Below are 14,775 nucleotides of genomic sequence, written 5' to 3' on the forward strand. Positions count from 1 at the left end.
GGCAGAAGGTTACAGCGAAAGCAAAGTTATGAACAAACATGTTCCATTTCAAAAACTACCAAACACCCTCCCTGCTAGAGCTCAGGGCTCGCATGGATAAAGAATGGGTGACGCATGTGTGTAGAGTGGTGAAGAGTGGGGTCATACGCTGTTGCTGTGTAGAGACAGACAACGAAAGAAGTAAGAGAGAACTGAGAGAAGGTACCATCACAAGCCAGAAACATTTCCACAGCATTGCTTAGGTTACTGTTTCCTCCCTTCCTGTTAGCATATTTCTTCACCCCACTCAGCAATTTTTCTTCTAGGAAGCTCCTTCTGTGTCCTACTGTCCCGCTGTTGTGCTGTCCCGACTGCAGGGTGTTCATGCCACTGCCTGCTGTGCTGGCCTACCTAGATGCTCTTGCATTCATTCTTTCAGCATCATCAGTACCAGCCAGGGCTTGGGGCATCCTAAGCGTTGGAGACCATGTGCGAAATGACCACACGTCCTTTGGTTGCTAGCTGGACAGTGGTCCTCACCTGCTGAGAGAGTGATGGTGCTCAGCTTCACACGGTAGAGGTTGCTCCGGACACGCCACTGCTGCACCATGGGGTAACCCATGGCCTCGTCATACCTGATGTCTCCTAGAGGAAGAAATAAGATAGCATGTGAGCTCGGAGTTCATGATACTAACCACAATGCACACTCTGCAGTCCCGGGTTCTGCTCAAAGTGAGAAGAAGCTTGGTCTGGGTCCTGACTGCTGCACTGTTAGAACCAAGCACTGTTCTCCACTGCCATGCTCTTTAGACACATCTCTATGTTTTCTTTGGGCTTTCAGTGTCCCTCTACCTCACACATAAAAGGTAAATTTATACCCCACCTACCTAAGTCCATCTGTAACGTGTCATGGACATTAGACATCTCGTTGTTTCAGATTTCTCATCTGACATTGCAGGCATAATATGAGACTTGAATATGGTAACAGAAGTGAAAGTTCTTTCAGTGACTAGAAAGTCTATGCCTGTAGGACCAGGGTCAGGGGTATATTTTTCTCAGCCCATTTGTTTCATAGTCTTTGCAGTTGATTTTGCACTAAATAGCAGAGGCCACTTGAAAAATCCCTATGTATGGGAAAAATTACCCATCCCTTTATGCTTGCTGACCCTGGTATAAACCATTGGTTGTTAACATGGATATTTATAATCACTATGTGGCAAACCTGTATACCTACATATAGTTTTCTAATTCAAATAAATGAGAAATACTGGCTAAACAAACTGAACTTTTTTAATTTTGAGCATATTACAATAATTAAAATACACAATAAGTCTCTGTGAAGGTGCTGCTGCTCATGGAACTTCTTTTATATAGAGGGATCATTAAGAATGCATGTTCCACAGAATGCATTTCAGAAATCACAGGTACTGTCAAGATAAAATACAAACAAAGAAGAAACACAACAAAAATGTTGGCAAGCAGGATACCAGATACATGTAAAAAAAAATCCTGCCCCCTAATTTGTATCTATCTCCATTTTCTAAAATTTCCACCCAAAGCCTTGCATTCTCTCCTCTTTATAATCACGAACAAATGCATTAAAAAGAAATGCTAGTCACGTTAGCAGTTATTAGTGTTGTTATGTAGCTGTGCTTTCTTGCACCTCTGCAAATAGCAGGCACATTTCCTATGCCTTTCTCTTGTCCCCTGGTGAGGAGGCACTTAAAGAGATATTTGATACGGATATTAAAATGAGAATCTCATTGGAACAAATGATTTCTTCCTGGACATTTCTGTAGTATTAAAGTTGTCCATTACTGTCAACTATTTTTTTTTTCTCCCTCTTTAGCCTTTTCAGGAATAATATAATTTTAGAGGCTTTCATTTTCAAGTAAAATATTCATGATCCCCTAAGATATGTCCATTGGAGTGAGAATGTTTAGTTATAAATATGTTGTCTCTGTTTATCTGCTCTGTCTTGCCTATGCTCTCTATGTGACGCTGGGAAGGAAAGAGAGAGGGGATGGAAAAAGGAAAGAGAAGACCAGGCTCCTGACCCAGGGCTGAGAAATTCGTCTATTCAAGGAGTCCTAGACACCAAAATCCAGGTAGACTCTGTCCCCTGTCCCATCTGTTACTGCCTAGCCATGTTCACAGCTATTGTTTGTGGGGAAGGGGTAATCAACAACTGAGCCCCACCTCTGACAGAAGAAAGCTGAACATTCTGGTGTGGGCTGTTAAAGGACCCTTTCCTTCCATGGTGTGGTATTCAAAGGGAGGAGGTACATTCCGCTTATCAAGCAATTTATAAAACCATCTTTCCTGCCCCTCATTCTATCCCTGGGCCTCCCTCCTAAGTGGCCTCTATCCCATCCTTCATTTACTGTGGTCCCTGTCTTAGCTGGGATTCACACCTGGAATATAGGCTTCTGTAGTATGTCAGGTTCTTGACATAAAGGCCATGCTGCATTATTTCCAGTTCTCCTACAGAGTCCAGAATGGATCCTGGAATTCAATTGGATATTTACAATTTCCCAACTGGAATGGTTTTCTCTTCATTCTTAATCTTGAAACTACCCCCGATTCTCACCCCACCCACCATACTCTTTGTACAGTTCCTCCTCTAGGGAAAGGAGATAGAATGAAGCTCTGGGAGAGAAGATTAACTTGTCTCAGTAATTCTACTTTTAAAGATTTATTTTTATTTTATACATGTGGGTATTTTGTCTGCATGTATGTCCGTGCACCATGTGTGTGCAGTGGCTGTGAATGCTGGAAGAGGATGTTGGATCCCCTGAAATTAGAGCTACAGATAGTTGTGAACTACCATGTAGGGTGCTGGAGAGCAAACCCAGGTCATCTGCAAGAGCAGCCAGTGCTTTTAACTACTATGCCACCACTCAAGCCTCTGGTAATTTAAAAAAAAAAATCTCTTGAGTTTTAGCAGTTCCCTTATTAGGAACCCTTCAAATGTCCCTGAGCTAAGACATATAGTTAAAACAACCTGCAAAATTACTAGAGAACCATAGTAGACCAAACTTTTTATACACATGACCTTCATTCCTTACCACATTTTTTAAAAAAGTAACTGTTCTGTCCATGCTGCAAAGATGGAAACTGTCCAAGGAAACACAATCAACGATGTGTCGGGGTCTTTAAAGAACTCTCCTAGCCGGGCGGTGGTGGCGCACGCCTTTAATCCCAGCACTCGGGAGGCAGAGCCAGGCGGATCTCTGTGAGTTCGAGGCCAGCCTGGGCTACCAAGTGAGCTCCAGGAAAGGCGCAAAGCTACACAAAGAAACCCTGTCTCGAAAACCAAAAAAAAAAAAAAAAAAAAAAAAAAGAACTCTCCTACCAGACAATGTAGAGAAATGTGAGCTCTTGTGGATGCTGAGCTGCCCTTACTGGGGTTTTCCAAAGAGGCAAGTCTCTCTTAAACCTGATGCCCAATCAGCAGAGAGAATTCAACTAGAATACTCCATGTCACTTAGAATTTCTATGATCGTAGGAAGAGGAAATTAAGGAAGACATAGGAGTCTTTAAAACACTTTGCAGAGATATGTCATCTATGGGTCCATTTGATCTGCATCTTCTTTGAAGTGGGACAAGTCTGGGAGGTGATGTAAGATAATGGATAAGGCACCCACTTTGGAGTCCGGATTAATTAGGTTTAATACTTGATGATAATTTACACACTAGCCATGTGACTTTGGAGGAGTATATGGCACCTTAATAATCTGAAATCAGAATAGCAACACTCATGCAGGGTCACGTGGGCTGAACAATAGAAGTAGCCTTGCTCTGCAAGGACACCTTTAACCCATGTGGGGGCTCCTCTGTCTATGCCATTTTACAGGAAAGGCTCATCGTAGTTAGATTTTTTGCTCCTGGCCACTCAGAGCTTGCAAGTGATGGGGTGTCTGTTACATTGCAGGTTAATTCCTGTGGGACAATCATTTTCTAAGTGAGAGGATTCAATCGTACTTGAGGGTGGCTAATCTGGGTAGTGGACATCATTCCACTATTATATCATCAAAAAATAGAGTCCAGGTCCACTTGTCTTAGAAAAATCAACCCCACCCTCCCAAAAGGGTAGCAGAAAAGTTGAGAGAAGATAAAGAAGAGAAGAAACATACCTTGGAACTAGACAGAAAATTCTGGCACTTTAGGAGAGCCTGAAGGTTTGGGATGGTGAAAATAACAGGGTGGGATTGAAAGGATAAAAAAAAATGCAACACTATTCACCAGGGTCTAGTCCTAGTGAATGTCTTGGATGCCGTTGAACTTATTGGAACCTAGATGCCTTACTCTCAAATTTGGATAAATAAAACTCACCCAGCAAATGGCTCAGTGACCATCTGTAAATAATAAACCACATGACTCAAATGCATCCATGTGGAGAAAGTCTTGATTCAAGAGTCCACTGATTTAACTCTAGAATGATTTTTAAATGAACAAAGAAAACAAAATTCTGAAAGTATTGAAAAATCAGAAAAAAAATGTCACTTGCATGGAAAGTGGTTTGATACTTGGACACAAAGTCTCAATGGGAAAATCGTTTCTTGTTTTCGGCGAGGTGCCTCTCATAAAGTAGGTCCTAGCCAAGAAGCTGGGGTCTCCTTAAGCCCCTCCTTTTACATGGTTCCTAGCAGGAGCCCAAGACAAGGCAGAGGCCTGGGAGTCGGCCGGACTGGAGCATCTTGTTATGTTCTTGTAGTTCATACAACTGATACAGCTGTGGTCAGTGAGTGTGCAGGGGCCTGAAGGGTGTGTCTTACCAGTGAGCAGCTGAAGGTCGGGAAGGGGCTCGGAGAGGACCCCCCGGCATTGCTCTTCCACAGGCAGCGGGATCACCAACAGCCCGTCTGCCAGCTGGGGGAAGTCCTTGATGAAATTGTTCTCCCTGGGGGGCAGAGCAAAGAGATTACAGGGCGGAGGAAAGGAACAGGGGGTAATGGCGGGCAAGGAGGCCTGAAGCTTGTTGTTGGAACAGGCTGGGTGGCTTTGCCGTGAAGCCTCCTGAGTCCCAGCTCTGAGAGCATAGCCCTGAGCACAGGGTGTGGAATTCAGGCAGGCCGAGCAGCAAAGCCCGGACAATCCATAGCCACTTACTGTTTCTCTTGCAACCAAGTTTCAATTTCTACAAATGAGGCCTCCATCTCAGGGCTGCTGTAGACACTTAATGGGATCAAGCTACCCATTGTTTCAGACATCCTCTGAGGCTCTGCAAACTATATATTTGGCTGTGAACTATCCCTTTGCCTAAGCAATGGCGTGGGTAACCCTGGATGCTAGGGAGCTGAGAGGAGCACCAAGTGTTTGAGGTAGCAACAAGGCTAAGTTGAAGGAAGGAGGGGAAGCTTGGAAACTGCCTGTGTGTTAAGGGAGAAGGAACGCTAAAGATACGTTGGTTCGGGCCGATGGGGAAAACGGAGGCCTGGAGAAGTGGAAGGCCTTGCCTAACCACAACCAGTAGACTGGACACAAACTCAGGTCTCTTTACTCCCAGACTAGTGCTCTTTGCCCTGCTCTAACTTCAGAGAGGCCTGCCTGCAGCCGGATCACAAGACAAACCCCAATGTGACCCTAGAATATGGGGTCCTGGATGGATATGGTTTAAGAGGACAGTGGTGGCAGAGACTGCAGAAAAAGGACACAAACCTCATTATTCTAGACAATAGACTGACCTAAAAATGGAACAGCCAGCCACGGGAGATGGGAAGATTGTTGATACGAGGAGTGTGCGAGCTGGAAATGGGGAAGTCAGTCATTGAGCAGGGTACCAGGGGCATTTCCCTATCTATTCTGACTTGTATGATCACTTTATGGTCAGAGTTAGCAACACTAGTTACAATCTGGACAGGGAGGAGGGGAAGGGAGGAAATAACAAAAGCAGGAGGATGCTTATCCCTTCATTTTGTCCCCTGCCATGGGCAACCTTGAAATGAAAACCAGAGACAAAAACAAAAATACATGATGGCAAACCACGGCTCTTGAAGCCTGGGCTCCAGGCAGTGCAGAAGCAGCTGAGAAACTATAATTTGGGTTACCTTCTTGTCTTCATTGCAGATGCCCATACCAGCTCCTAGACACTTTCAAAGTCTGCCACCAATCCATTTGTCTAGTGAACATGTCCTCTAGGGCTGGGTCCAGAGAAGGCGATGTTATCACCACCCTCAACATCTCCAGCATCACCATCATCTTCCCCTTCACTCTCATTGCCATCTCTGTTATTCACTGCATCCTTAGTTTGCTAGACTTTAGCAAAGTATTTTACTTATACCTGAATATGTAGTCTTCACTGTGGCTCTTGGGCTAGTATGTGTAAATCACAGATAAGTAACGACAAGATTCTAAGTTTATGAGAACAGAATTTAAAGCCAGGTCTAGCAAAGTTTGGGCCTTTCTTCAGGGGATACATGTGCACTGTGGTGAGTTTCCAAGCTACTCTTGCTGTGTAGCATAGTATTTTGTTTGTGTTGAATGTCAATCTGTGGAGCCACGTAGTCTACAAATCTGGGGGCCCAAAAAGAGAGAAGACAGCATTCCAGGCAATGGAAACACTACACACACCGTAAGAACAGTGAGGTGGTTGCTGGACTACAGATGTTTCCCCAAATGTGCAGTAAAATGGAAGGGTATCCCAGGCTCTAATCAGCAACTATCAGATGCTGGTTACAGAGCTCTGGATTGAGAACTATGGACAGACAGAAAGACTGGCTTTGTCCTTTGTTTCCCAGGTCTTCCCAACCTGGAGAGAGAGGGAAACGTTGGCTATGCAGTGCAGCCAGTGATCTCGTTGTCAGGCATTCGAGTTGGATTGGAAGAACCCCTTCATCATGTGACCAAAAAGTACTTGGTTTGTAGGTCAGAAAATTAATTTTGATGAGGTATTGAACACTGGGCTCCAGGTCTCCCCCTTTGATGTCCTACCTGAGTAACTGGGACAAAGCTCATAAATCTCAATTATTTCATCTATAAAATGAGGATCATAGAAGTTTCCCAGGCTGCTATAATGGAAGAGTGGAAATGGCCTTATTTAACACCTACTGTGTGTCAGGTACCTTGGTAAGCACTTCATGCAACTTCATGAAGTAGGTGATGTTAAAATCCCCAGTGTGGAGATCAACACTCAATTTAAAAGAACCTTTACAAGTCAAGGTCACGTAATTGATAGTGTGAGGTCTTGGGTAGTCTGGTCCCAGAGTCCATAATTCTCATCTCAGTAAATGTAAGAGTTGAAAGTCTTACCCCAAGATATGCAGACTGAAGTTCCCAGAACCCAAGCAGGCCACAAGCCGAGAGAAGGAGCTGTGGCATCTTACAACCTGACTGCATAGAGGCTCTGTTCTCACTGGGACCTCAGCAGTCCTCACCACGAGGTGGGCGCGATCACATTATTCTACTTAAGCAACGTGGAGCAGGTGGCTCTACCAGATGTGAAGTGGCTCCCAGTGATTTACAGTCTGAGCACATTTGGTAACTAGGCCTTGGAGGGAAATTTCCTTAATTTCCTTTACTACCTCAGGAGGGGAGGGTCTCTCTATATTCACCAACTTTTGTATATACATCCTAAACTGCAGGAGAGGGAAGTTACACCCACTAGTACCCCTCGCTCTCCTCCTCCAACTCCTGTGCTTTCTGGCCTAGCCAGTCTTAGGATTTTGGGACATCTGACATCAATGGACAACTAAAAGATGCACATGGGTAACCCCAAGTGGCAGGAAACATGACTTAAAGTATCTCTTCTTGCATAAATAGTTCCCTTTGAGTTTCCAGAAAAGGATTTCCAGAGAGTAACCTGACGAAGCTCATGAGGAAGGGTAATATGGGAGGGAGGAGGAATCTGTTGTCATAGTCAGCTGAGAGGGGAGCACACAGGCAAGGATGAAGCCTTGAATGATAGGACGGCAGCGGCTACATCTTTCCCAAGTAATAAATCCATTCCCGGCAGGCTGGGCAATTCCCACAGTCCTGCACAGCCTCCGCCAGCAGAGGGCGCCCAGGGCCTTCACATCAATCTGCTTTTGAACGAGGCAAAAGACAAACTTGGAGGGACGGAGGGAGGGAGGGAGGAAGGGTGCAGGCGGGACAGCCCTGGGGAAGTTCTGCTAGGCAGAAGAAACCTCAGGTGAAAGCTGAGAGACCTTGAAAGTCCCAGGCTGAAGAAAAGACCCGGAGGTGGCAAGTGCTGGCTCAGCTTAGAACAAGGAAAACCAGTTCTGCTCCTTAGGTGATCTCCTCTCTGTCTTCCTCCACCCCCACTCTTCTCTCTCTCTCTCTCTCTCTCTCTCTCTCTCTCTCTCTCTCTCTCTCTCTCTCTCTCTCTCTCTCTCTCTCTCTCTCTCTGTGTGTGTGTGTGTGGTTTTAGCTTTATAAAAATGCTGACAGGCACCAATAGTCTCATTTTATAGATGATGAAACAGGCACTCAGAAAAGTTAAGAACCTTGTCTGACTGAGGTCCATAGTTGGGAATGGCGGTACCTACAGCTCATGCTAACCCCTCTGGCTTATAGCTTGGTGCTTGGTGCCTGTGCTCAGCAAGTTTGTGTTCAACTGAGTACTCACCTTCAGCGAATGCAGCCAGGATCATGGACTAAATCACATACTTTCAGAGATGAGAGCAGGAAGCACTCATGAGCACATCCACTAGAGAACATGCTTTTATGCATAGGGGTTTGAGTTGGATAGTATGTGTCTATATCTTGTAAGTGAATATTGTTATTGCAAAATTAGCACAGAGTCACTGTTTAGACAAATGTCTTCAAAAATGCATCCATGTGAAACTTAAATCTGAACTGATAATATATGGAGATAACTCAGCAAATTTTTAAAGTGCATCTTGGGAACCCTGACATTGAGTGGGTAGCATTCACTCTGCAAATCTGCATGAATTCAGTGCATGGTTTGAGCCAGGGTGACAGCAGAGGTGAGCACAGGATGTTCCTCCACTGGTGAAGACCAAGAAAGAATAAGGATGCTGTCTTATGGTTTAGAGGATCCCACACAATCCAGCCCCTGCTGACTCCTGCTGCTCAGGACCGCTGTTGCCAGGCTGCACTCACTGTCCTCTCCTGGGACAGACTCCCAATCTACAGTCCCCAGCTGGAATGTGTCCTCTCTCTGGGAGGGTGTTCTTTTTCTCTGCACAGGGGCCACTCCTGTTCACCACTCAGACCAGACAACAGGTCACTGCTTTGAGGAAAGTGCTTCAGATGAAATCTGTCACCCACCTTTCAGATCTTGCTCTTTTCTTCCGAGAAAAGTTTTACAGTTTATAACCATAGATCCACTCATGGAAGACCTTGGTTTCTCACTGTACTGCAGACTCCTTGTGGCCCCAAACAATGCACCGAGGTGCCCTGAGGGCCAAACTGTGAGACTGAGTAAAGTTGAGTAAAGCATGGATGCTCGGATAAGTATTTGCGGGTAGCGTGGTGGAAACACAGAAAAGATGGCAGCCTGTGCGCAGCCGCTAGCCTTTGCTAGCTCTTTCCCTGTGTTGCTGCTGTAACTCCAGAATGGATCCTCACCAGACAGTAGTAAAGTTGAATCTAGTTTTTCAATAAGATGATTCCAGATATTTTATTAGGCTGATTGACTTACTAGAACTTCATAATTTGTAGAGAGTTTGGATGTTAAAAGGCAGAGCTCAATTGTGTTGGGCTATCTTTATTCACCTCAAGGGCAATTCATTGGCCAATTCTGTCTTACCTAGTGTTTTGGTGACTACCAGTTCAAAGCTGCTGGAACATGTTAGCTTAAATGGCTATTAGCTTCCACCAATCCAAAAGCTAAGTAAGACCTTCATCAGATAGCATCTGAGGCCTACAGCAGAGATTTCCTGTATGTTATTGTAGCCTGCCTGCATATTTTTACCAATGCATTTGAATAAATGCCTCTATTTATGATGTTCTTTTGCTTCAGAACTATAAAAATCTCATGAGTTTATCTCTATGTTGGAATATGTTATTCAGGGTACCCTAAATTCATGTTCTCAGGCCATGATCACTCCTATTTGATTTAGGAATAATTTATCTCTTATTCCCTTTGAAGTAAGAAGTTGCTGTGGGATGTCTTTCTGTATGCTGTGAATATGTGTGGCTCCCATTGGATAATAAATAAAGCTGTTTTGGCCTATGGCAAGAAAGCTTACAGTCAGGTGGGAAATCCAAGCAGAGATACAGAGAGAAGAAGGGTGGAGTCCAGAGAGATGCCACCACCAAAGGAGCAACAAAATGCCAGCAGACTGGTAATGCACAGCCACATGGCAACATATAGATTAATAGGAATGGGTTAATGTAAGATGAAAGAGCTAACTAGAGAGAAGCTGAAACCATAGGCTGTGGTGGTATTCTAATTGTACTGAAATGTGATTTTGATTGTATGTTAATAAATAAAGTTGCCCGGGGGTCAGAGCTATTAGAGCCATAGACAGAGTGTGGTGGTGGTGGTGGTGGTGGTGGTGGTGGTGGCGGTGGTGGTGGTGGTGGTGGCACACGCCTTTAATCCCATAGATCTCTGTGTGTTCAGGGATACAGCCAGCATTGGAACATATGCCTTTAAGACCTAGGGGGCTGTACATTCAGACAGTGATGAGGCAGTCACGTGTTTGGGTTTACAACCAATGAGAAGGCAGAATGACTAGAAAAAAACGACTTACACACAGGAAATAGCTCTCTTTCAGGAAGCTGGGACAGCAGGAGGAAGGGTGAGATTTTAGCTCTGAGTTCTGACCTCTTGGCTTTCTCTTTTACATTGTTTCTGTGTTTCTTATTTAATAAGACGGTTGGTTACATCTACAATAGGCCATACAGTTTGTACTTAATATAAGCCTCTGAGTAATTATTTTATAAGTCGCTATGGGACTGAGGGTGGGAGAGATTCATCTGGACTGCTGGGCAAGGCAGGACCAGAGAAATTTCCGTCTACAGGAAGTATTCTGAATCAACAGTGCAGATGTTGTGGCTTCCAAGGAGATTAAACAGAAGGGCCTGAGGACTGCTGAACTGAGGGAGCCAGATGGGAAAACAAGACCTTTCTAAACAGGTTGAGTTAGGCCTCAAGTGTGCACTCATACAGGGGTTTGTTGGGGAGACAACTGAGGAGGAGTCAGCTTTTCATGACAGTGGCCTAATGTCTCCAAGTTAAAATAAATCCTTCCCATCCCTTTCTCTCATGTATCTATCTTGTTTGTGACTAGATTCCTGAAGTACTTGGTATTTGACTGTGGGATGTGCAGAGCCTTAGAAGTCATATAGCCACGGATCAAATTCTGTCTAGGAGGATTCACGCGAGTTCCATTAAGTCTTAGCAAAATGTGGGTAAGGGGGAAGGTATTATCTTCAATGCGAGCTAATTCTGTCTGTCTGTCTGTCTGTCTGTTTTTCTCAAATCCAACATTAGGATCTGAATCTCATCAAGGGTTTTCAGACACAGTTTGGCCATGGCCTAGTTTATATTATACACAACAGAGCAGCTGCTGACGCCTGTATAGACATGAGGGAAGGCCTCCTCATCCTCCATTGTCACCCGAACATCACCTCTAGGTGACACAAATTCTCCAAAGCTGCTGCAGTTGTCTCACTTCCATTTGATCAGCCATGCTAACAAGGACAAGCACAGGTAACTGACCTCCTACATAAATTCTCCCCACCCTTCCACATGCCTTGCTTCCCATCCAGCCTACTTCCTCCTTTAAGAGCATGTGTGAGCATTTTGGGTGCAGTAAGACATAGGGACCAGCATGCCAGAACCATCAGCCCTCTGTTCTGTGGAAATTAGCATTTAAATAGAGGTATTTGAGGAAGTGAATCACCCTCGGAGTCAGATAGGGCTGTCTGCAGCCTTTTTACTTGGAGAAGGCTAGGAGAAAGCTGGTCTGAGATTTTCAGTTTCAGGGATGGGACTCGCTGCTTTTCTGGCTATTCCTAGGCTGCTCGGAGCCTTCCGGAAGGGTCCCATCAAACTTCCTAATGCTGATGAGAACATCTACCCACCTCTTAAAGTGTGCCCTATCCCTCCTCTTTCTGCCAAGAAAGAGGGAGCGCTTTGGCTGAGATGCAGGGGCCCTCAGTTAATGTTAAGCAACCACATGTGTTCCTTTCTTGGCTCAGCCATAGCCTGGCTGTGGGATTTGAAGAAACCACTCCCCTTCTTTGGAACTGAGAGGATTCAGGGTGGAGCTGATGCAAACTTAACATTTCCATCAAGGGTCTATAAATCTGGTGATTAAATGGTTATTAACACTGGGTTAGTCACTTTTATCCTGAAGCTTCACCACATCCAGGGAAGAGTTAGAAATGCTTCTCTCGTGCTCCAATAGTTGACAGGTCAGAAGGATAGGTCTCACTGTGAAGGATTGTCTATACAGCTCAAGTTAGCATTGAACTTGGAATCTAGCTGCTCATGCAATGGAATTACAGGTGTATGCTATCACATTTAATTTCCGTATGATGTCACTCTTTAATACTGGATATTAGCTCCAGCTTTAGGTCAAGCCCTCAATCTAAAGTCATTCTTTCATTCAACCTTTCATTAGTTCACCCATTGAGCTCTATTTCAATATGTGAGGCACTGGGGATACAAAAAAGCCATTCTGTACCCTTTACTTGCAGCCATGAGGAACCATGTAAAACGTGCTTCCTGTATATGTATGTGTGTGTTTATAAGTTAATGTTTTTCAAATGTTAAAACAAAGCCTTTTTCCTTCCCTGGAGACCATATTTCTCTGGCATAACACATACTAAGTCAGTGTCATCCATCCTTTTGGTAAAAGAACAGATACCACCCAGAAAAGGAGGGACTCTTTGCTCAACTTTGCATCTTAAAGCAGGCTTTGTTGTGTTTCAAGCCATTCAGCTCCAAGAGTAAGCACTACTTTTTATATAAAAAACCAGGTCTAGGCAACTCACATTATTGTGTTTTATTTTAACATATAGACTGGGCAGGTAATGACCTCAAGGGGGTTTCACAGACAGGAAAAGGAAATGCCCCCCTTTTTTTCTGCCACTAGTGTGTCAAGAAACTGCTGGAGAGGAAGATGAAGAGGTCTGAGTTCAATTGGATATGTCCCAGAGACCCTCATTTTGCTTTTTAGAAATGAAGCATTCCGCACATGCACATGAAAAACAAAGGTAATACTCAAAATATCTAAAATACAAACAGAAAGTTGGTGAACATTTTTGGTGAACAATGCTCATGAGATTTTCTTCTCCAGAGTCAGAGCATATTGTATGGGGTTTATAAGCCCCTTCATTCAGTAAGACAAGTACTTTCATAAGAGCCCAAAGTCGATGACGCCCTTTCCTGAATTCTGACCCAGAGGGGAAATCAGATAAAGCTGTCAAGATTTCTGGCTCCCATGGAGGCAAGGATGCTGGAGGAGGCTGAGAGTAGACCAAAAGAGACTGGGAGCACATAGAGATCTCCACTGAGTCTTCCTGAGAGCTTCTCAGATACAACTCCAAGTGGCATTTCCTCCAGGGCACCATCATGAGGCCCTTCGGAAGTAGTGTCCTTGTGTTTTTATAACACTGGGTCTGGTTCCTATGTCAAAGCCCTTACACTTCACCAGCTGTAAGTGTTCTCTACGTGTCTGTCTCCTGGCTCAGACCACGGATTTGGTTCACTCCTCTTGAATCCCTTTTCCATCAGGCTGACTTCAGGGTCTGATACAGAGCCAGCATTTCATAACCATATGCTCTGATTGAGGCCACCATCCTATCTCATAGGACTACAGGAACAGCTTGTTAACGATGCTATCTGCATCCAGCCATGTCCCTTCCAATTTGTTAACTATCAAGCAGCCAGAGTGATTTTCTACCATGGTTATCCTACCGGAGTCAGTGATATGGTTCAGCTGGTAAAGGTGCCAACCACTAAGTCTGATCACCTGAGGTTGACCCCTGGGAAACGTAGTTGAAAGAAAAAACCAAAAACAACTCACAACTAGTCCTCCAATTTCTCTCTCATGCAACAGACACACACACACACACACACACACACACACAAATGTAAAAGTATTAAAATGATTCTAACTCACAAATACCTTTGGATGCATGTATTCATGTACTCATGTTCTGGCCCCACTGTGACAAATCACCTTAAACTGACCGTCTTACAACAGAGCAAACTTACTGTCTTAGAGATCTGTAGGTATAACTGTGGCATGCATTAATCTAAAACAAGATATCAACAGGCCGCTTTCTTCCCAGACAAACACCTTGCCATCTCCAGCTCCTCAGAGCTACCCACGTTCCCTGGCTTTCTTCTCCATCTTCAAATGTAGCCATCCTCGCTTCCGAACTCTGATTTTATTCTTGGCTTTCTTCTATTTTAAGGACTTTTCTGATTTCACTGGGCCCCACAGGATCATGTGAATAATCTCTCTAAATCTGCTCATCTGCTTACTGCCCATTTTGCCATGCAAGATAATCATAGTTTCCGAGGATAAGGAAATGAACATCCTGGAAAGAATTCAAAGATTTCTTCCCACCCCATCATCCATGAAGACATTGTCGCCATGTCTTCTCTCTGAATTCTCTGCCTTTTCACAGTCCTAATTTGAGAACAGTGCCAACATTTTTACACTATACTACTGGTCCTGGTCATTGCCTGTGTCCCTCACTGGACCAGGAGTGACTGAGGGCAAGAGCCATGTATGTCTGCTTATGAACTGCTAAGCATTGAAAACTAAAGTAGTCGCCGATGCATGCTTGGGGGCTCGGTAAGTGCTTACTCAACGAATGAATAAATTATTCAGCTGTGGTATATCAATCTCCCTCCAATGGACT

The 14,775-nt window shown here is 44.4% G+C and overlaps 1 protein-coding gene across 5 annotated transcripts in view; it reads right to left on the reverse strand.

Moving 5' to 3' along the window:
* Astn2 (astrotactin 2) overlaps positions 1–14,775 on the reverse strand; it is a 948,854-nt gene that overhangs the window by 272,322 nt on the left and 661,757 nt on the right. For all 5 annotated transcript variants that reach the window (XM_028887868.1, XM_028887866.1, XM_028887865.1 and 2 more), the window contains 2 exons: positions 4,758–4,882; positions 520–624 (listed from right to left, as the gene is read on the reverse strand). In XM_028887868.1, coding sequence (XP_028743701.1) covers positions 520–624; positions 4,758–4,882 — 230 coding nt within the window. The remainder of the gene's footprint in view (positions 1–519; positions 625–4,757; positions 4,883–14,775) is intronic.

Source organism: Peromyscus leucopus, chromosome 2 (assembly GCF_004664715.2).
Source record: "Peromyscus leucopus breed LL Stock chromosome 2, UCI_PerLeu_2.1, whole genome shotgun sequence".
Classification (NCBI taxonomy): domain Eukaryota; kingdom Metazoa; phylum Chordata; class Mammalia; order Rodentia; family Cricetidae; genus Peromyscus; species Peromyscus leucopus.